The sequence below is a fragment of the Equus asinus genome, chromosome 4 (assembly GCF_041296235.1).
Source record: "Equus asinus isolate D_3611 breed Donkey chromosome 4, EquAss-T2T_v2, whole genome shotgun sequence".
Classification (NCBI taxonomy): Eukaryota; Metazoa; Chordata; class Mammalia; order Perissodactyla; family Equidae; genus Equus; species Equus asinus.
The window spans coordinates 140,406,574-140,428,525 of record NC_091793.1 but is presented as its reverse complement, the minus strand read 5'-3'; the positions used below and the strand labels follow the sequence as shown (position 1 = coordinate 140,428,525).

At 40.6% G+C, this 21,952-nt stretch overlaps 1 protein-coding gene across 6 annotated transcripts in view; it reads left to right on the top strand.

The window, feature by feature from the left end:
- INO80D (INO80 complex subunit D) overlaps positions 1-21,952 on the top strand; it is a 63,502-nt gene that overhangs the window by 6,091 nt on the left and 35,459 nt on the right. For 5 of the 6 annotated variants that reach the window (XM_070508450.1, XM_044768344.2, XM_044768345.2 and 2 more), the window contains exons 2-5: positions 10,301-10,384; positions 10,490-10,736; positions 14,451-15,196; positions 21,230-21,338. In XM_070508450.1, coding sequence (XP_070364551.1) covers positions 10,301-10,384; positions 10,490-10,736; positions 14,451-15,196; positions 21,230-21,338 — 1,186 coding nt within the window. The remainder of the gene's footprint in view (positions 1-10,300; positions 10,385-10,489; positions 10,737-14,450; positions 15,197-21,229; positions 21,339-21,952) is intronic. The other variant, XM_044768346.2, reaches the window with a different exon arrangement.

The window sequence follows — 21,952 nt, the reverse complement described above, 5'->3', positions numbered from 1 at the left end:
AATACCTGCGCCTTTCAGAAAACCTCTAGTAGCTGGAGAGTGCATTTTAGCCCTACAGATTCTAGATTAAAATGATAATACTAATAAACTACTACTTACTGCTTCTAATAGTAGTTAACATTAATGATTACTATGTGCTGGGTACCATGCTAAGCACAGTTCATGAAATACCTAATTTAATTCTCCTAAACGACTCAGTGAGGTATATACTATTATAATCCTCTCTTTACATATGAGAAAACGGAAACTTGCATAACTTGCCCAAGGTCACGCCCTAGTAATTAGCAGAACAGATCTGAACACCATCTCCCACACCCCACCCTAGGCTCTCACATCAGGGGAGGAGCTCAGTCCGCCCCAAGGCCACTTTAAGTTAAATTCATAACACAAACTTACTAGTACAATGCTGTTTGAGCAGTGTTTAGAACATAATAGACATTTGGATAAGCATTTATTTGACTTGTTTTTAAATATTCTAGTTTGAACTTTAATTATGCAGAATATTATTTATATTTTTGAGTCACAGGCAATTTTTGTCACTGATATTTCTCTTTGAATCACATCAATTGATAGATTTTCATAATTTCTGAGTCTAATTTTACTGCTTTTCACATTGATATGTAGGGTGTTGGTTTTTGTGTTTTTTAAAATCAATATACTCGTCTGTTTAGGATCTTATTACATTTCTGTGCTCCATGAAGTTGAATTAAACTCATTTCAAGGAAAGCTTAAAATGAGGGGGAAAGATTTTTAAGACTTTAAAGTATATGCCTTTGGGATAAGTAAATTTTCATTTATATTAAATGTATTAGAAAACTAACATTCTGAGAATTTAGGTTTGTGCTGGATTGAACAAATTGTAAGGAATGCTGTAGGTCTAAACTCTTAAAAGGGCGTAGAATATGAAACGAGAGCTGGCCATTAGGGTAAGGTGTTGTGGCCGCGAAATGAGCAGCGAACTAAGTGAAACCCGAGACGCAAAGGAACAGTCCTGACACGCGGGCTCCACGTGGAGGTGGCACCGCACTCCGGTCCTGTTTCTGTCAGATTGGTTTATGGTTGCTGTTGGAAGACTGAAAGGGCCGTAGGTTGCTGCTGTTCAAAGCTTATCTTCCTTCCCTTTCTCCCTGCGAATGTCTTAATTCTTCTTTATTTGCAAGAAGAAACTAAGTATGGAAAGGAATTGTTTCCTTTTCCAATTAAACCCAACATATAATATCAAGGAGGATTTTTTTCTTTTTAAAAATTTTATACCTAACCATATTTCCTACTCTTGAATTCCAGTCTGTGGATATGTCCTTTCTGTGGAAATATTTTTTCTGTGAGACTCTTCTCAGTAGTGGTTATTTTCGCTTTTTGGTGATAATTAGATTAGGGCTCTGAAGGGCTTACTGGCCTGCGTCCCCTTCTTGAAGGGGGCACAGATTGGTTATAGTCCAAGCGAGTGACCTCCTCAGCTGGAGACAGTATCTGCTGTAGCTGTTAATAAACTTAGTCTGGTTAGGATTTTCTTCTTCTTCTTCAAGTGATGTCCATCATGTGTTAAAAGGCGGAGCTTAAATGTGGCTTTTCCTCATGGATTGGACAGCCGGGCAGCATTCAAGTAGCAGGGTCCACAAGACGTTCGAGTAAGAGCCCGCGGACTTTGTCTTCATATATCGTATGTTTCCTGTCTTCTTTACTCGTACAGCACACGTCAGAGAGTGAAGGCTGTGAACTTCACCTTTGGTGGAGCGGGGAGAACGACTTCAGTTGTGGGAAGCGAGAAGTAAAGAATGAAAAAAATAGAGGTTTTGGGGTTTTTTTTTTCCTGAGATATGCCTTAGTACTTTTGTCATGATTTCTTTAATTAAAAAGGAGAAAACCTATTAATGTAGAGAAGACCAGATGAATAGTTCCAGTTTTCAGACAGTGATTTTGATATTAGTCATTTAGAAGGAAGTTAGATTTCAAAGCAGAGGGCCCTTTTGCCCCCACCTTCTTTCCTTTTATGATATGTGAAGTGAGTCTGGATGCATCAGGGAATTGAAAATGGAGTATAAAGGTTAAATTGAGCCTTTAAAAGAGGGCCTTGAAAATGGAGAACAGTTGAATATTCGAAGGGAAGATGCAAAGAAGGATATAAAGTTGGCTGTTAGTAGGACTTTAAAACATTAAAAATCAAAGAAATGAGAAGAAAAGATTAATCATAGGTATTTGTAAAAAAATTAAAGTTGAAGAGAAGTTGTTTATAAGATGTTGAAATTAAACCCCTGTTTGTAGGGCTTCGAGGTGATCAGCGAGAGGCTGGCGCCTGTGGCAAATGCCGAGCGGGGCAGTTGGGTCGATTAGTGGATTCTGAGATTTGAGGGAAGTTGAATAGGCAGATTTTAATTTGCTTTTTTTTTTTTAAAAAAAAAGTGAGCTTTACTTAATGATATTTAATATTAATCACAATAAATTACTATTTATTACTTAATAATGAATAATTAGCATTATTTTCTAAATAGACTTTGGGTAGCAAATTATATGACATCTGTTTGAGGAAATGTATGATGTTACTTCATGGAATATTCAAAAACTTTAAAGCTTCTAAATTTTACTTTCTCTTGGTATATGACTATGGGGATTAGAAATTATTATGTAGACTATCTGAAGTACCAATTCAATGATTTTTAAAAACTATTTAATGATCAGTGGGTGAGTCTGGTAACCTTTGTTTTGGGCAGGCAACCTGGAATTAAGAGTTCCCGTCACAGAAGTATTTCTCAGGGCAGCATGTCCTTCCTGAGCACGTGTTAACTTCCGGGCATGTGCTGGCCCTGGGCTATCACGATGAGCAGAGAACGCTTCTTCCCTCTGCAGTGTGTTTTCTGAGAGGGAAGACCACAGAGGGATAGGCAGTTAATTAGAATGTGATGAGTGCCAAAGCAGGGACATGCCCCGGCTACCTCAGAGCAGCGGTAACCAACTCGGCCTGCAGGCATCTGCACGGGTGACCATGACAGGTTAGCCTGGGGATGAGGCCTGGCCAGGGGAGGGGCCACAAAGAGGGGAGAAGGGCTTGCTCTGGACAGAGGGAGCAGCCTGTTGTTGGGCTTGCTGACTGGAGGGTCCTGGGTGCGCAGAGCTGTGCCTGGGCGGCTCCAGCGATTCCCCTCCTTTCTTTGGAATGTGTCTCATCTTGTAAGTTATAATCTTCCAAAGGCAAAAATTATGTCTCTTACTATTGTATACTCCACAGCTTCTGGAAAATGATGGGCTTTTCCTAAGTGTTTAATAAATAAATACTTGCCATTAAAGCTAGAATCACCTGAATTTGCCATAGTGAAAATAAATTGAATCAAGTTTAGTAACTTCTTTAATAGCATGTTGATTCTTTAAAATAAAAAAATAGAAAATTACTACAAAAGTAATATGTTTGTTTAAAAAATTAGATATAATTTATTATTTTGGTGTTATTTTGGTATATTTTACTATATAGAATTTTAAAGGGTATTTCTTGTTAGTGAATGGCAGAGAACTGACATCTGTGTTCTCTCCTCTCTAAACCAACTGAAAAGAATAAGGAGAATAAGAAGCAGAAAAACTCAATCTTTGATAACTAACAAAACTTTGTGATCAGAATATATGAATTAGTGCTATTAAGTGCAGTGAAAATTGAACCAGGGCAGGAGAGGATGCCAGGGGAGGAGGATTTCTTCTACAGAACTTGGGCAAAGCGAGGGGAACAGCTTTCTCCCCAGTAGGTGACACGCCGTGGGGACAAAACCAATAACCCCATGCTTGGAGTGGTAAAGTAGGTATGTACATTGGGTTCCCTGAGTGGCAAGAGAGGTGAGGTTGAATTACAAACTGTAGAGTCGTACAGTTTTGACAAGGAGTTGAGAGTGGAGGAGAACTGGCAGCAAGTAGCCTTCGAGCTGCTGATCTTGGTCAGCTGAGGAGAAATAAAGCCTAAACTATCATCGCCTAAAACTCTGCCACGCGGGCCCCTGTGAGCTGGGGAGCCTTGTCCAGCATTGAGTCAAGCCTCAAGGGAAGAGTGTGGGGATAATAATTTTCAGGAATAGCAGAGCAACTGAAAATTATGAACAAATTGTTCTTGTGGTGGGAGGTGGCGTGTGGAATTGAAGTGAGACATGGCTTCTCCGAAACAGGAGTTTAAAGATGAGATACAAAAGCTCAAGAAATAAATTAGGTAACAGAAAGAGAGAGAAAAATATAGTCATTATAGAAATGAAGATCACTTTCAAAGCAGCAGATACACACTATAGCTAGGGATAATGGAGGTAAGCTTGAGAAATTTGAGCAATCTACAATGGAAAAAGTAGAAATTAAGAAAGACTAGACAGAGAGTGATAGATATGGAATACAGTAAATCCACCATACCAATAATTAGAAGACAATTGAATAAATGAAGCAGAAAAACATTTTCAAGACATTAAGGAAGAGTTTCCTACAATAAAAGACAACTTGAAATTCTAGAACAGTTTCCAGTCTTTATATTTAAAGACTTTTATTGTTAGGTCAAAATGGAAAGAACAAACCAAAAAACAAGCTCCCTATAAAATTAAGAGGCTGGCCTCAGGCTTTTCCATTCTAGAAGACTTGGAAAAAAATATACAAAGTCAGTAAACAAAAAATACATATGACCCAAGAATGTTATGTCCATGCAAGCTATAGTTTAAGTGTCATATCAATTGACAGATATTTCCAAAGAAAAGCCATGGCTTAGTTCCCGGAAGTCAGCCCTTGGGATCAGGCAGAGAAAGGAGTTGGCCATATTATAAACTATCGAATCAAGAGATGGATTGAAAACCAAGTTAAAAGCGTTAGTATTGAGTCAATTTAAATGTAGAGCTAACATTAAAATGCTCTAAACTATGGCAATGTAGAAATAATAAGGAAAAAATACTCAGTTGGGGATGGGTAGGTAATTACAAAAATGGGAAATTTTCTCTTGTCTGTAATATGAGTTCAATCGCGATAATGCTAAGTATACTAATTTTCTTAGTGTGGAATAAAGAAATGTTGTCTAAAGGACACAGATTATAAATCTTCCAAATAAACACACTATGTAATGAAATATGTAATAAAAAGATAGACTTGAAAGCCAAAAGCAATTGAAAAAACTAAGATAATATTGGTGAAATATTTGTCATATAAATAAATACAAAATTATAAATTGCATAAACTCATTTATTAAAAGAACATGACACTCAGATTGGAGCAAAAAAGTCAAACCCATTAAGAGATGCATTTAAAAAGGGACCAGCAAATAATATTTTGGTGAATATTTCAGGCTTAGGCTTTGCGGCCATACACTCTGTTGTAACTGCTCAGCTCTACTGTTACAGCATGAAAGCAGCCATGGACAACATGTAAATGAATTAACAAGAGAGTGGCCCGGTAAAACTTTGCAAAACAGGCAGTGGGCCCAGTTTGTCCTCTAAGCCAGAGTTTGCTGACCCATGATCTAAAACAGTGCCTCAGAAAACTTGAGAGTAAAAGGATTTGCAAAGACTTAGCTGGCAAATTCAAACCAAGAAAATGAGAGTCCAGATGTTTGTGTCAGACAAGGCTGAATGCAAGAGATAAAGCATCAACTGAGTTGCATTTTCTAATTATAAAGAGTGATCGTCCAGTGGTCATGAATCTCATATATCAGATAATGCAGCTTTAAAATTTATAAAACAAAAAATATAAGGAGAAACAGACAGAAATCAGATTATAGTAGGGGACTTTGAATCATCTCTTCCAGCCCTTGATAGAGCAAGCAGACAGAATAAGGAAGAACATGGTGGACGTCGATAGCATGGTATACGATGTGACAAACAACATACCCCAGAGACAACGAATCCTCTTGTTCAAGAATACCTATTAGTCCCCAAAGAAAGTCTCAGTCAAATTCAAAAAGCGGAGACATATGCAGATTATGCTCCTTATTCTTAACCAGAACTAAAACAAAAGAGTCCATAAAACTGTACCATCTGAAAAAATTAGATAGGTCCTCGATCAAAGGAGAAATCAAAAAATCAATCCAAATCAACCAGAAAGTACTGATCATCAAAATTTGTGTATTACTGACTAAGGGATATGGCTAAAGCAATACTCAGAGGAAAATTCATAGATGTCAGTCAATTACTAAGTGATGGAAGAATGAAAACAAAAGAATTCAGCCCAAGAAGTTGCAAAAAATAGTAGAAGAAATGGAAAGAAAGCAGAAAGACTGTAGGAACAGATAAATGGCAAAATTGATGAATTAGAAGACATGTATAGATATACTAATAAATCCAAGACATTTTGGTTTGTTTTTTTAGAGGATATTGGTAAAAATATTAAACAGGTAAACCTCTATTGACCCTAATCATGAACAAAAGAAGAAAGAACAAGTGTCAAGTATGTGTATGAACACACTCAGAATATGAGAATGAATCACAGATGTTTAGGAAATTAAATATAAGAGGTCACATGGCTACATTGTATGCAGGTAAATTTGAAAACCTGGTCTACTGCACAAAAAAGCACTAGCGGGCCCAGGCAGCCTTCTAAGGAACATTACAGCTGCGGTGCTTTTACCTTGTTCAAGAACGTAGAAAAGAGAAAGATTTTCTAAATTATTATTATTTATTGTTAATTTTTTAAAGATTTTATTTTTGCGTTTTCTCCCAAAGCCCCCTGGTACATAGTTGTGTATTTTTAGTTGTGGGTCCTTCTAGTTGTGGCATGTGGGACACCGTCTCAGCGTGACTTGATGAGCCGTGCCGTGTCTGTGCCCAGGATCCAAACTGGCGAAACCCTGGGCCGCCGAAGCAGAATGCACGAACTTAACTGCTCGGCCATGGGGCCGGCCCCTATTTTTTTTTGATTGTTATATGGATGCCTAATTCTGGCAAAGCACCACAAAAAAGACAACCCCAGACTATTCTCACGATCCAAAAATCCAAAATATTAGCAAGTGTAATTCAGCGACACCTTGAAAGAGGAATACATGATGCCCAAGTTGCTTTCATCCCGGGAATGTAAGAAGAGTTCTGTATCAGGAAATACTAAACACTAAACACTGTATTTTAAAAAGTACAAGAGAGAAAAACGATCACCTCCCTAGAAGCTGAAAAAGAATTTAGTAAAATTAACCAATTCTGAGGGTTTTTTTTGTCTTTTCTTTGAGGAAGATTAGCCCTGAGCTAACTATTGCCAATCCTCCTCTTTTTGCTGAGGAAGACTGGCCCTGAGCCAACATCAATGCCCATCTTCCTCTACTTTATACGTGGGATGCCTACCATAGCATGACTTGCCAAGTGGTGCCATGTCTGCACCCAGGATCCAAACTGGTGAACCCTGGGCTGCCAAAGTGGAACGTGCGCACTTAACCACTGAGCCACCAGGCTGGCCCCTGGAATTCAGAGTTTTTTGATCTTTAGAAGAAGGTGCATAAACCATATATTATGTAACACTTCTCTTGCAACCTTTAGTACCGCCTCATAATCATATTACTATTTCTGAAGGAAAATATATAAATATTCACACTAAAGGGGTAAAAACTAAATAACCTCACACTGGTTCAGGTCAGGTTTTGCTGTCAGATGAGTTCAGGTCAAATTAGATTTTGCCACCAAAAGAGTTATGAAAAAACTTTTAGTTTCAGAGTTTCTTTGGACGTTGGATTTCTGGTTAAGGTATTGTGGACCTGTCTCTGGTTCATAGCTTTTCTTTCTAGTAATAATTAGGACAGCTGGACCAGATTTTGTTAGGCTATGCCTGGGTCTTGGTGTTAAAACTGTATCTCCTGCCTGTACAAGACAGCTTCTTTCTTTCTTCTTCCTTTTTTTTTTTGAGGAAGATTAGCCCTGAGCTAACTGCTGCCAATCCTCCTCTTTTTGCTGAGGAAGACTGGCCCTGAGCTAACATCCGTGCCCATCTTCCTCTACGTTATATGTGGGATGCCTACCAAAGCGTGGCATACCAAGCAGTGCCATGTCCGCACCCGGGATCCAAACCAATGAACCCCGGGCCGCCAAAGCGGAACGTGTGCACTTAACCACTGCACCACTGGCCCAGCCCCAATTCTGAGTTTTTTTAAAAAAAGAAACGACAGTTAATGAAGTAGAAATTACTTATACTTCCTTAACGTAACAGGAAATGCGTCTTATGATAAAAGTCAGCACTCTTCCCACCATTGACTCAAAGCAATTCTCATTTAAAGTTAGGAATAGCAATGGTCGCCATTGTTAGCGTTGTCCCAGCAGTTCTAGCCAATTCATATGGGGGGAAAGAGGTATATGAATTGAGAAGAAAGGGGACGTCATCAACTTGACAGATACGATTGCATATGTCGGAGTGACAAGTGACCCTTGTGCTTTGCATCCCTCCGTGCCTGCCCGCTGACTTCTTTCTATGGTTGGTAAAGTACTCTCATACTTACAGATATATAGGCTGCTTTTTCATAATGGCAATCAAGTTGATTTTGAAAATTACTTTTTTCAGTTACTTATGTCTAGCATATTTTTTCCCGAAGTTCATATCACATTTATTTGAACTAATTTCTGAAAGATTTATGTCTGCCAGGTGGATGAGCAGGCCAAAGAGAGAGTGCTTTACAATATTTCCTTTCCTGAACATCCAGACGTTTAGGGGAGCTAAATTTAAACTTTTAGTGCAACTTTTCTTCCCTTCATTCTAGTAAAGTGAAAGGGAAAGCTCTGATTTTTGTGTTACACTGTTGTGTGATTAAATTTACTCAGTAATGAATGTGGTTTTTATTAACCAAGCTAATATTTCAGGTCTTTGGGGTTTTTTCCTACTAGAGTAAGTGAACTGCTTCTCGGGGGTAATACAAATTCTCTGCCTTTGTCATTGGCAGGTAGAATGTAGTAATAATATGATTAGCGTTTATGAATAGTAATCTTCATTTGTCCAATGCTTAACATCTACTGGGCATGGTGCTTAGTGTGTTGTGTGCTTTGTACCATTTGATCCTTAGAGCAATCTGGTGATGACATGGCTGCTATTATCAACATCCCTATTTGCCAAATGAGAGAACTGAGGTTGGGTGGTTTGTTCAAGGTACCACCCTAAGTGGCGATTTCACACTTAGCAGACCTGTCTTCTGACTCCTCAGGATTTACGTGTATCTTGTCGTTCACTGCTGTGAGGAACTTCATGTTCCCTTTTGTAAAGGAGAGAGTATTTCTTGCGTTTTCTGTAGCTGGGATGTAAGCTGTTCATCAGCCATCTGGGTGACTTTTTGGAGTGGAGAAAGTGGGTAGACCCCATCGGCCTGCCACGCTCCCGAGTGGACCGGGTGACTGATTCAGTCTTGCTGTAGACTGCATGGTGTTCTAGCGTAGAAATGCTTTTGTGCGGAGCGTGGTGAGTGTGAGTGAGTGCTTCCTTCCATTTCTGGTTAAGCCTCCACGGCCTCATAAGCCGCGATTATTGTCCCGTTCAGTGTGATGGGGAGCAGCCCGGGGTGCAGAGCCCTGAAGCGGATGGTGGAAGTGTGCTCGGGAGACTAGTCTTTGGACTCAAGAAGTTTGTAGGTTGGAAGGGGTAAGTTGGGGGCAATAATAGCGGGAAAACGACTTTCTTTTCTTTTTTTACAGATTGGCACATGAGCTAACAACTGTTGCCAATGTTTTTTTTCTTCTTCTCCCCAAACCCCCCGGTACATAGTTGCATATTCTAGCTGTGAGTGCCTCTGGTTGTGCTGTGTGGGACGCCCCCTCAGCGTGGCCTGATGAGCGGGGCCATGTCCGAACCCGCCAAACCCTGGGCCCCTGGAGTGGAGCGCGCAAACCTAACCACTTGGCCAGGGGCCGGCCCCCGGGAAATGGCTTTTTTAAAAAACAAGAAGTTGCTCTTTTTTTGTATTTCATCGAAACATTTGTTACAAATTGCCAAATATTTTGTCAACATATGAAAAAATGTAGACTTTCTGAAGGAAGTTTCAGGTGTGTCGCGTTCATTCCGTTGGCACTGTAAGGAGACGTGGGTTCTGGACGAGGGTGGCAGGCGGCTGCCAGTCGTGGGCCAGGCCCCGCCGCCTCGCGGTGTGTGGTGGAAGAGCCTGGCCGCGAGGTGTCCGCGGACGCCAGCGAGGTGTCCACGGACGCAAGTGGAGCACTGTGAGCTCCCGCCCGAGGGCAGGGGAGCGGGCGCGTGCCGAGGCCTCGTGGTTGGAAGTCAGTATTGGGGCATTGCCTTACAGTGGAGAACCCATCCTGTCAGGAAGGGTGACGTCCCACTATTTTACTTCCCAGGTGACCGAGCTTTGCTTATTTCTGTTTGTTAACTAGGCCTTTTGATATTTTTGTAGACAATCTGCTTCATCTTGATTCTGCAGCATTGCAAACTGTGGTATCCTGGGGTTCTCTTAACATTGCGGAAGATTTAAGACCAGGTATGGCTGGGGGGCCAGGAGTCCCTCAGTGAAATTCTCAGCTTACCTCCGCCTTACCCTCTCTGATTGACCATTTGGGTTTCTTTTTTTGTGGTGGTCTTTTAGCTGATGTTCACAAGGAATCGAGTCACGTGATGTATGAAGGGAAACATATACACTTCTCTGAGGTTGACAATAAGCCCTTGTGCTCATATAGCCCCAAACTGTGCAAGCAGCGGCGACTCAACGGCTACGCTTTCTGTATCAGACACGTTCTGGAGGACAAGACCGCCCCCTTCAAGCAATGTGAATATGTGGCCAAGTACAACAGCCAGCGCTGCACCAACCCCATCCCCAAGTCCGAGGACCGAAGGTAAGAGCCACGGCGCGGGCAGCCTTGACTTCGTCAGCAGGCTTGGGACTGGTCCTGTTCTTGCCTTTTTTTTTTTTTTTTTTTTTGGTGTAGTGAATTTAAATGTTGAGTTCTGGGAGTAATCTAAGTAAACTTTGGAATGCTTCTAAAGATGAGAGAGAGCAATTTTGAAAAAATGGAGTAGAAAATTTGGGCAGTTATTTGAAAAGTATGTTTGTTTTCTGATTTTTTTTAAATTGATTTAATAGACTTTTTAGGATTGCTTTTTAAAAACTGCTTCTCCTCAGAATTGCTGCTTGAAGTCTTGGTACTGACGTGTTTGGTTTGCAGCCTCGTGAAGTAATTCCTGACGTCTACTTAGTTTTGTCATCTGCTAAACGAGAGACACTATAGGAACTACTTAGGTGTTGTCATTAATGATAATAATTTTGGAATTTTTAAATCTGTGCTTGAAAGGTAGCAAAGAGAATGTACTTATTGAAAAAGAATTATTCAAAAGAATGATTACTTGAATCATTCAGAAGACTTTCTTCCTATCACACTTCTAAGTGGTGTGTGCCACTGTTTTATAATCTTGCCTCTTTTCGCTAGAAAGAGTTCCATATAGAGTATGTTTACCATAGTTTAGAAACTGTATTTTCATAGTAAGAGTAGGCTTTAGCACTAGCATGACAAATTTATGCTTTGCCGAATTAAAAAAAATAACACGTGGAGGTGTTTTTAAAGAAGGAGTCTTATACTGGTTATTCATCTTTCATATTCTTAGGAAGATTCACACTATATTTCACACATAATCTCTTTTTCATATCTCTTTTTCTTTAGTCATCCAGAAACCATGTTGATCATTGTAGGATATTACAGAGAGATGCATGCTTATTTTCCAAAAAATTTCAAAAACTTGTCTTTAGGTATAAAGATTTTAACTTTTTACTTCCGTCTTTAAAATATATACACACACGTACATACCCCCTTACCCTTCATCTTTGTTCCTAGACATCAGCAAATGCCACCTGCATAAATTGGTTGAAAAGGAGTCATGTATTTCATATGTCATGGTGAGCAATTTTTAGACTTTTAGGGTGAAATAAATAATTTGTGTTGTTAGAGATCCCATCAAAATGAGTAGACTATAATGTGGTGATTTGGGAATACTCTCTTAGAATGAGCACTTAAGGCTTCACATGACAACACCTGAAAGTCAGAAACAGCTGCTTAGTGAGGCAAGGGATGAAATTTTAATCTCAGGTGAGAGAGGGACCGCTGTATTAGGCTAAACATGCCTGCCTGGTGTGTTTAAGCTGGCTGAAAAGGGTAATTTATCCTGCCTTCTTTAACTTGAAGAATGGAGGAACTTGGATTAATTTCTTACTTCAAGCTCCGTTATAAACACAACTCTCCAATTTAGTCTTGAACTCAGTTTATCACAGTTGCAGGTGTCAACCTTGGATTTTTTTCATTTCGGCAGAAGCAAGTGTTGATAGCCCACAGCAGGAAGTGAAGTAAGAGTCACTCGACTTCCTCCAGAATATTTTCCCTGAGGCATGTGTCTTCACCTTTAGACTTGAAGGAATTTCTTCTTTTTAGAACAAGATAAGAAGCGAAAGGACTTTTGTGTTGCTGTATCAAGAGAAACTGTGCTTAATAAATGCTAAGTTATATATGTTTTTTCAAAATTGGTCCAAGACCATATGAATGCAAATGATATTAATATTTTTCTCGTTTGTGGGGTTGTTTGAAAGTAGATTAAAATAAACATTAGTAGGAAGTAATATTCTTATGTTACCTCAAGAAATCCGGGTTGAATTCATGTAAAACTTTATCTAAGCCTGTGTATAAATATCGATAGTTAGAGCTATAGTATATGACAGAATGTGGAAAATGTCAGTAAGCTCTCATCGTCGTTAATGCAGTGACTCTTTGAACACTTAGGGATTTGAGATGGTTTTATGCGTTGTTTTGGAAAACAAATTCCTAAGGACTTTTAATTGACAGAATTATCTGGTTGTTGGTCCGCTAGAGAAAGCTTCTTGGTATCTGATGTCTAACTTACCTGGTGTGTGTTATAAATGCTGACACTGCTTTGAAACAGGGTAGTGTTACGTTCAGTAGAAGTGCTGGTATAATTAAAAAGCAAAGTCCTCTTTCTAATATTTGTACAGTGGAGGGACTTAAGGCTCATTCCTGTAGCCTCGGTTTCTCAGCAATGAGCAGTCATATTAAGTTGGTTATTTTATATGATATTTTAAATTTGCTATAATTTTACCTGTATATTTGCCCAGAAATTTCCTTGTTTGCTATATATTTACTCTCTTCTGAAACAGCTTAATGAAGACGTAATTCACATACCCTGCAGTTCACCCATTTGAAGTGTACAGTTTAGGATTTTTTAGTATATTTACAGGGGTGTGCAACTGTCACCACAGTCTCACTTTACATTTTCATCCCCCCAAAGAACTCATTAGCAGTCACTGCCCTATAAAGTTGTTCTTTTATACTAGAAATTCATATTCGCATACTTATTTTTTTTTTAAGATTGGCACCTGAGGTAACAGCTGTTGTCAATCTTTTTTTTCGCTTTTTTCTCCCCAAATCCCCCCAGTACATAGGTGTATATTCTAGTTGTGAGTGCCTCTGGTTGTGGCACGTGGGATGCCACCTCAGCATGGCCTGATGAGCGGTGCCATGTCCGCGCCCAGGGTCCGAACCTGCAAAACCCTGGGCCGCCGAAGCGAAATGCGGGAACCTAACCACTTGGCCACAGGGCCGGCCCCAATAATGCACATGATTATACAAAATGCTTTGAGAAGTTGGCAGAACAACTGAAGCAAACAACAGAATCGTAGTCTAATGCTGTTTAAGCCAGCATTTTCCAAATTTATTTAAGTGTGGAGTACTGTTCGTACGGCGTACTTGTTAACATGGTGCGGTACTGCGCTTGGAAACCCCACTGCTTCCTGGGTAGAAGCCTCCGCAGGTTTCCAGCGTGGTGCCTGGGACGACGTGCACGCTCTTCTCCCAGCACGAGAAGGGCTTGGTCCCTTCCTACTATTTTACGAATAGTGAGTATATAAGAGAAGCCTGCTCGTTGCTGAAGACTAAGAAGAGTCTTCATGACCTTTGACTCTTAGTTCAAGTCTCAGCTCTGTCACTTTCTGGATGGGTGGTTTTGGGCAAGTTGTTTCTTTTTTTTTTGAGGAAGATTAGCCCTGAGCTAACATCTGCCAATCCTCCTCTTTTTGCTGAGGAAGACTGGCCCTGAGCTAACATCTGTGCCCATCTTCCTCTACTCTATATGTGGAATGCCTACCACAGCATGGCTTGCCATGCGGTGCCATGTCCGCACCCAGGATCCGAACTGGCGAACCCCGGGCTGCCAAGAAGCTGAACGTGCGCACTTGTAGGCTCTGAATAGAGAATAACAAAGGGTGTGAGAAGCAGTAGCGGGACAGTTATCCAGGGCCTCTCACTATTTGAATGGCCTGCCTCTGCCTGGCAGCCTCTGTACACGTACAGCTCACCTTTTCTTAGCAGAATTGCAGACTTGAGGCTTGCTCGAGAGTAGTGGAAGTTGCATGTATTAAATCCATGAAGGCGAGAGTTGCTGTAGTCATGCCTTGTTAACATCCTGGGACTCACGGTTTACAGTATGTAGTTTTATATTCTGCTTTTCCTAACATGTATCATGAACATTTCCCTGTGTGTATGTTTTTACAGGTACTGCAACAGCCACTTGCAGGTACTTGGCTTTATCCCGAAAAAAGAGAGGAAGAAAAAGAATGATCCTCTAGATGAGGTCAAGGTCAGGCACCAGATGGATACCATGGCCTTCAGCCTGACCGTGCCCACGGTGGCCTTGAAGATGCCCAATGGACTGGATGGAATGTCCCTCTCTCCACCGGGGGCAAGGGTCCCTCTCCACTACCTGGAAACCGAGCTGGAAGACCCATTTGCTTTCAACGAGGAAGACGATGACCTAAAGAAAGGGGCAACCGTGAGAAGGAAGCTACAGAGCAAGTTGGCCCAGAACCGGCAGCGCCAGAGAGAGACAGAGATTCTGAAAGTCCGGCAAGAGCACTTTAGTCCCCCTCCTGCACCTTCGCAGCAGCAGCCTCCGCAGCAGCTCTCCCACCTGTCACCTGTGTCCACATGTATAAAACCTCCAGCGCCACCGCAGGGTTTAGTCTGCAAGTCACCTCAGCCTCCGAACACCAGCCTACCACTGCAGGGAGTGGCCCCCACCACACACTCGATAGCACAAGCGAGGCAGTCGTCTCACAGGCGGCCTCTGCCCCTCCTGCCATCCAGCAGGGCTCCTGGCGCCGACCTGCCCAGGACCGACCGGGTCCTCATGAGAGCCGCCGCCTTCTCTCCACACTTCTCTTGTATAAGCCGGCTGCAGAGACTGGTGAAACTGTGCGCCCAAAGCCATCAGTTGGACGCGGACCTGTTTCCCCATTTAGGTGAGTTATCATCTGTTTTACCACATGTGTACGTCCATGTGTAATGTGACAGGACGTGCCCTTTGGCACGAGGCTTTGTTTTCATCCCTGCCACGCATGATGGGAGTGGAAGAACGCTTGGACAGCGGGGTCCGCTGGAAGAGTGTCTCTGTAGGTGGGCCACCTTAAGTCAGTGTGCTTGCTGGGGGTGATGCCTGGAGAGCAGGACTCAGAACGAGGAGCTGGGGATGGAAACTCCGGTCAGAGCTTCTCGGGGTAGTGGTGGCAGCTGTGTTTGGTCGTGCGCCTCTGTCAGTTCAGGACCTGGGTGTCTGCTGAAGTTCTCTTCATGTCTTATCGGAGGACTTTGGAATAATGATAGCCGTGTTAATATCTGCCGACAGTTTTTTTAAAAAACGACTTTTTAAAAAAAATTCCTAAAGCAATACCTGTTCATGATTTAAAAGTGAAAAAATACAGATGAAACTTTCCCTTAGTTAAAGGTCTGTTTGTCCTTTGGTGCTTCTGAGCTTTCTGTCTTGCTCCAGAAAATCTCTCTGATCCCAGGTTTATACAGATATTCTGTATTTTCTATTAATAGTTTGATTGGGGGTTCTGGGGGGTTTTTTGGTGAGTAAGACTGGCCCTGAGCTAACATCTGTGCCAGTCTTCCTCCACTTTATATGTGGGACGCTGCCACAGCATGGCTTGCTGAGCACTGCGTGGGTCCACACCCAGGATCCAAACCGGTGGACCCCCGGCCGCTGAAGTGGAGTGTGTGAACTTAACCTCTGCGCCACCGTTCCAGCCCCTGATTGTTTTGTTTTTGATTATTTAAACCTTTCATTCATCTGAAATTTATTCTTGAATGTGGTATGAGCTTTGATTCTAACTTTAGGAAAAATTATTTGCATGACATATGACAGCAATAGAAAAATGGGAACAGGATGGAAATAGAGGAAGAAGAAATATTAGTGGTCAGTAAACAAATGGAAACCTCAATCCCCATAGCAGGTGGGGAAATGCAAATTAAGATAACAGTGAATTACCATCAGATTGGCAAAAATTATGTCCAGTGTTGATGAGGAGATGGGATCTCATACACTGCTGGTTAGTCATGTGACAGTATCAACTAATTAAAAGTATGTGTGTAGTCAGAACACATACTTTTGGGACTCTAGCCCCTAATAGAAAAAGTGTCAGACTGTAACAGTATGTGTTCAAAGATGTTTATTGCAGCGTTGCTTACAGTATTAAAAATCTGCAAACAACCTTTTTAGCCGATAGCAGAGCTTGAGTAAATTATGGTATGTATATGTTTCATGAAGTATTACGCAACTACTGAAAAGAATGAATAAAATCTGTATCTTTTGCCTGCATGTGCCCATGATATATTAGCAAGTAGAAAGAAAACAAGAGGTATTATCCCATTTTTTAAATAAATAAATAAATAAATAAAGGACATCAGTATATCTGTTGATCAAGCGCATGGATAGATGGTTACCTGTTTGATGTGCACACACGTAAACCGTGAATGGATGTGCACTACCAGGCTGTTAACAGTGGCTGCTACGCAGAGTGGAATCAGACAGGAGGTGTTTTTAGGGAGGCAGGAGCATTAATTCTCATATAGCTCTGTATTATTTCATCTGCTATTAAACCCTGTGTGATTTTTGGTAATTAAAAAAACTAATACAATTTAAAGAAAAAAATGTGGATAAAAATAGTAAATTAAAACACCCCAAACCTTATTAATACCCATTTGTTAATACCTTGGTATATTCTTTCAGGCATATAAAATTTGGTTTCTGGTATACATACAGTTTGTAACTTGATTTAAAATTTTTCATAATGTATTATCAAGTTAGTAATTTTTCACACACAGCATAACTCGCCACAGCTGAGCTCTCTCGAAGTCGTTTCCAGTTTAGATCATTAGAAAGTCTTGTAGCTGTACGGTCTCGCAGTAAAATAATTACCATCGTATCTTTAATTTTTCCTTCAAATAGAGTCCTAGAAACAGAATTGCCACTTCCAGCCTTTTGCGTTTTTTGAAAAGGTTTCTGAGGTCTTGCCAATTTCCCTCCAGAATTATTTTGTTAGTTTACGCTTCTTTCAGCAGTGTATGAGAAGGACGGTTTCTCTGCAGCTTTACAGCCTTGCAAATTAGATATTATAATTATTATTTTGCCTTTGCAAATTTGATAAAAATTTGCTTTGATTTGCGTATCTTACATCAGTATTTCTCAAATTTTTGGCCTTAGAATTCCTTTACTCTCTTAAAAATTATTCAACACGCCATGGAGCTTTTGTGTGAGTTATATCTATTGATATTTACTGAATTAGAAGTTAAAACTGAGAAATTTTTAAAATGCCAATTCATTTAAAAATAACAGCAAACTCACTACATGTTAACTTGTTCTTTTTATGAAAAATAACTGGTTTCCAAAAACAATGTAATGAGAAGAGCAGCGTTGTTTTACATTGTTTTGCAAATCTTAACAGCTAGATTCCTATATCTGCTTCTGCATTTGACCGTCGTGATTTGTAGTTTTGGTTGTAGATAAAAATATGGCCGTATCCATTTGTAATTGGAAAAAGGAGGGGTATTTTAATAGCTTTTTTCAAATATTTGTGGTTCTCCTTATTTGATTCTACACCACAGCTTGATGAGTGGTAGCTCCTGAAAGGTTACTTGCGGTGTGGAATCTGAAACCACATCAAGGACTTTTGCACACTCTTACATTAAAACCCATTGACCCACCTTGTGCTTTGAGTGGATCTTGTATCCATGCATGCTTTTGTAACATCGGGTATTGGTCATTTGGAAAATGTTGGTTTACTGAGTTTTACAGATGTTCCAAAAGTTGACATATTATATTATACAAAATTTTTAAATCCCATTCATTAATATTGCCACCAGTCTCATCAGAGAAGTCTAACCGTTAGGAGGTTGTCATACTCTCAGTGGTGAATGCAAGTTTTCAAAGAAATCAAGCATTCATTGAAAATTTGATTTTTATCATTGGCAACAAATACTGTCCATTGTTTTCCTTGAAGTGACGGTTTCATGTGTTCATTTTAGATAAAAGTTAGTGCCAAGTCTCCGAGTCCCCATAACCGTGGTTTGTCAGTCACTCTTTCAAATAAAGACAGTGCTGAATGGAGAAGAGCGGCTAGTTGGGGTCACCATTAAAATGGGCATGAGAGCGCTCCTCCTCAAGAGACCAGCGCGCCGTCTGCGTACAGCAGAGGCCTTCCTGTGTGTGTCACCCTCCGTCACACGGAGTATCAGAGAATCAGATTTATTAAAATAAACAGGAGACTTATCAAGGACCTTCGTAGAACTTGTTGGTTTTTGTTCGTATGAGCCCCGTGTCCTGGTCTTAAGCACGTGCCGGGGACGGCAGGCTCCCCTCCAGAGCCGTGGAGGAGGCGGGCACTGTTCTGAGCCCGTGGTGACCTAAGGAGCTCCGGGCGGTCTCAGGCAGCCCTGGGGTCTGTGGCCAGACTGGGAGTGAGAACCGCTAGTGTGCACTAAGTCTAGTTTGGAGTATTTGTTCATACGCTTTTTTTGGTCATTTGTGTTTCTGTTTTGGCTTTTCACTATTTTCATCCATTTTTATTGAAGAGTTTCTCTCCTTTATCAATTGTAAGTTTTTATACGCATTTCCTGTTTGCTGCTCTGCTCCCTCCCCTTGGCATTTGCTTTTCAATATCTAGTGTAATGATTTTGCACTTTAGAAGTTAAAATGTCTTATCTATTCCCTTTTTTTAGGAGTTTTTCCTTTCGGTGGTTTTTTCCCCCTTGTTTGGGCTCTCTTCATTCCAAGAGTATGTCACTCTATCCACCTGTATTTTTGAATCCTTTTTTTTATCATTTACGTTTCAGTCATCTATCTGGAACTCTAGGCATTAGTTGCAGGCAGAGATCTATGTTTTTCCCAAATGCCTGCCTCTTATTCCACCATTTACCAATCTCACATGCTAACTTTTTATTTATAACTTGATTTATTTATGGATGTGCTAATTTTTTAGTTTTCGAAACTTGAAATTTAATGTTGTGTTCAGGGCTTGATTTTTCTATCATTTTGAAGAGAATGAAAACTTAAAGTATTGTTTTTTAGTCTTTTTTAAATTCACGCATATTAGGGGCCCAGGTTTTCAAGACAAGGCTTATTTTGGAGAAACCAGAAATTGTAATGCACTGTTATGACCAAGCATAGTCTGTGTTCGTGTCAGCAAAAATACTTAAAGAAAAATAGTCTTGTAATTAGCTTTTACAGTCCTGTCCGGGCTGGTTGTCTCAGTTAGTTACATTAAAACTGGTGATAATGAAGCCAGGATCAAAGGTTTTCTCTAGTGGACAGTTAATTTCAGTGCAGGAGAAACACTTCCATCTTAGTTCTTACGACTTTGATCTTGACTTTTTCAGAGAAAGTATAGGTGTCTTAGTAGAAATTATTATTACTTCTACAGAAAGAATAAAAGGTAACTCACATTCTGACTTTTAAAGGTGTCTTAAGTGACACTTTGTTTCAAAGACCTCACCTGATCCAACTGTGATCACTAAATTGTTTATACTTTTTTTTTTAAACAAATTACTGATTAGTTTAGTTGACAGGAAGTAACTTCTTGTTCAGGTGACCTGACGTTTTAGATAGTCATCTTGGAATTAGATTTGAGGTTTCTTTATGCCAGTGGCAATGCGTTATTTAATTTTAAGCATTTGTAATTTGCATTTCAATTAACCTTTTATTTCCCCATTTGGCACATGTAAACTCATTTAAATTATGGAAGAAATCTGTGAGGTCCTTTTTAACATAACTGAGTCTAATGAAGATGCTCTTGATTTTTGAGGGTCTCTAGAAGGAAGGCATAGGGTACTAGTTATCAAGGTATCTGGTTAAAGTTTTCTAGTGGAGTGAGTGTATTAAAGTGATGTAGTCCATACACCGTTGTGCTTTAGGCTGTGCAACATTAGTGTTTATCAAGACCTCTTCAAGACGGAAAACTTTTTGAAAAGGTAAAACCTTTATGTTGGAAGCTAACAATTATCTAATCATTAAAAGTAATAGCATTTAACAAAATAAAGTTAAGCATTGTGCATCCTATATTTCTCTCCTTTTCCCTCTAAATTTGTTTTTCAAAATGGAATGCAAAATGTGGCAGCTATTGCTTAAAAGAATTAAAGGAAACCCCAAGCCACATAGAAAGAAATAGAGCTTTGCGAAGCCCCCTTTCCTCTCCCTGGGGTGGGCAGGAGCCGGGGCTGTCCCTTCAGAGGACGCAGGGAGGGAGGCGTGCCTGCCTCCACAGCTTACCCTCGGCTCGTCCTTCTTGAGTGGAGAGCGGCTCGCTGCACCTTTTCACTGTTTTCTTGCCTGAACGTACTTTAGTCTTTTTCTCCCACCATCTTGAATATGTTTCATGTTTTTCTGACATTATTTTAGTGTATGATGTTTTGATACTTAAGAAAGTCCACCCTTTTTTTCTCACTTGAACTCTAGCTCTTTCCTTGTGTTGTATCTACTCCATTTGTGAAGTGTCCAACGAAAGAAGTTCATCCTTGGAATGTAGCCTGTTTTTGTGTGTGTGTCTGTGAGGAAAACTGGCCCTGAGCTAACGTCTGTTGCCAACCGTCCTCTTTTTGCTTGAGGAAGACTGGCCCTGAGTTAACATCCGTGCCAGTCTTCCTCTACTTTATGTGGGACGCCACCACAGGGTGGTCTGACCAGCAGTGCTAGGTCTGCGCCCAGGAGAGAACCCCAGGCCACCAAAGTGGAGCCCGCGAACTTAACCGCTATGCCACCAGGCCAGCCCCTGGAGTACAGCCTTTTTGTTATGATGTCATTATTTTGAACCTAAGTGTATGTCATACATTCATTGTTAATATCTTTGTCAGAAGAGGGATGAAATGCATCAGGAGCATTTATTCACAGTGTGATAGTACTTGGTGTAGGTGGTGGGTTATGTATTTTGGGTAGCTTTTAATCCAAATTTTAAGTAAAAGTAAACTTTTTCTAACTTGCAGTATCCTTGCCTCTTTCCCAGGGTTGGACTGGTCTGAAGAGAGCGGAGAGGAGCTGGAGGCCTCGGAGCAGGCCTCGCCCTACCAGGTTGCATGGTCCATCCGAGAAACCCTCAGATATGAAAGACACATGTAGGTCTTCCTTTTTGTTTTTATTCTCAAATTACCACTGTAGTTGATTGATTTTTTTTCCCCTATATATGCTAATTTTTAAAAATTTCATTGGATCTTGTTTTCTTGTAATGGAGGTAAAATAGATACCACCTGGGAAGAAATGTACTGTATTGTTTGGGGGGGTGACTCTTAATTTTTGACGGTAGATTTGTTTATAATCGAAAGGAACCTTAGAGATGAGCTGATCCCCTGTCCTCATTTTACAGAAGAGGAAACCAAGGCCCAGACAGGTTAAGGACTTTGCCTGTGGTCCCACTGTCTGACTCCTCCATATCTTCTTTGGCCCTCGTGCCATAGCAGCTGGGAATAGTGTTTTTTGCTTCATCTCTGTCTTCTGCAAGACTGACCCATTCTTTAATATTTCTAATGTGCTAAAATGCTTTTCAACATAATCTCATTAGAGGTTCTTGGTACCCTTCTCATCAGAAAGCTGTCAATTAATGCACAGCCCCTCAGTGGTAGTGAGAACGCTGGTCCTCTTCCGGGGTCTGCCTTAGCGTCGCAGGGGTTCACTTGGTGCCGTGGGATGCTACCGAGGTAGAGCCTTGTCTATAGGGCCAGAAGATGGCTCA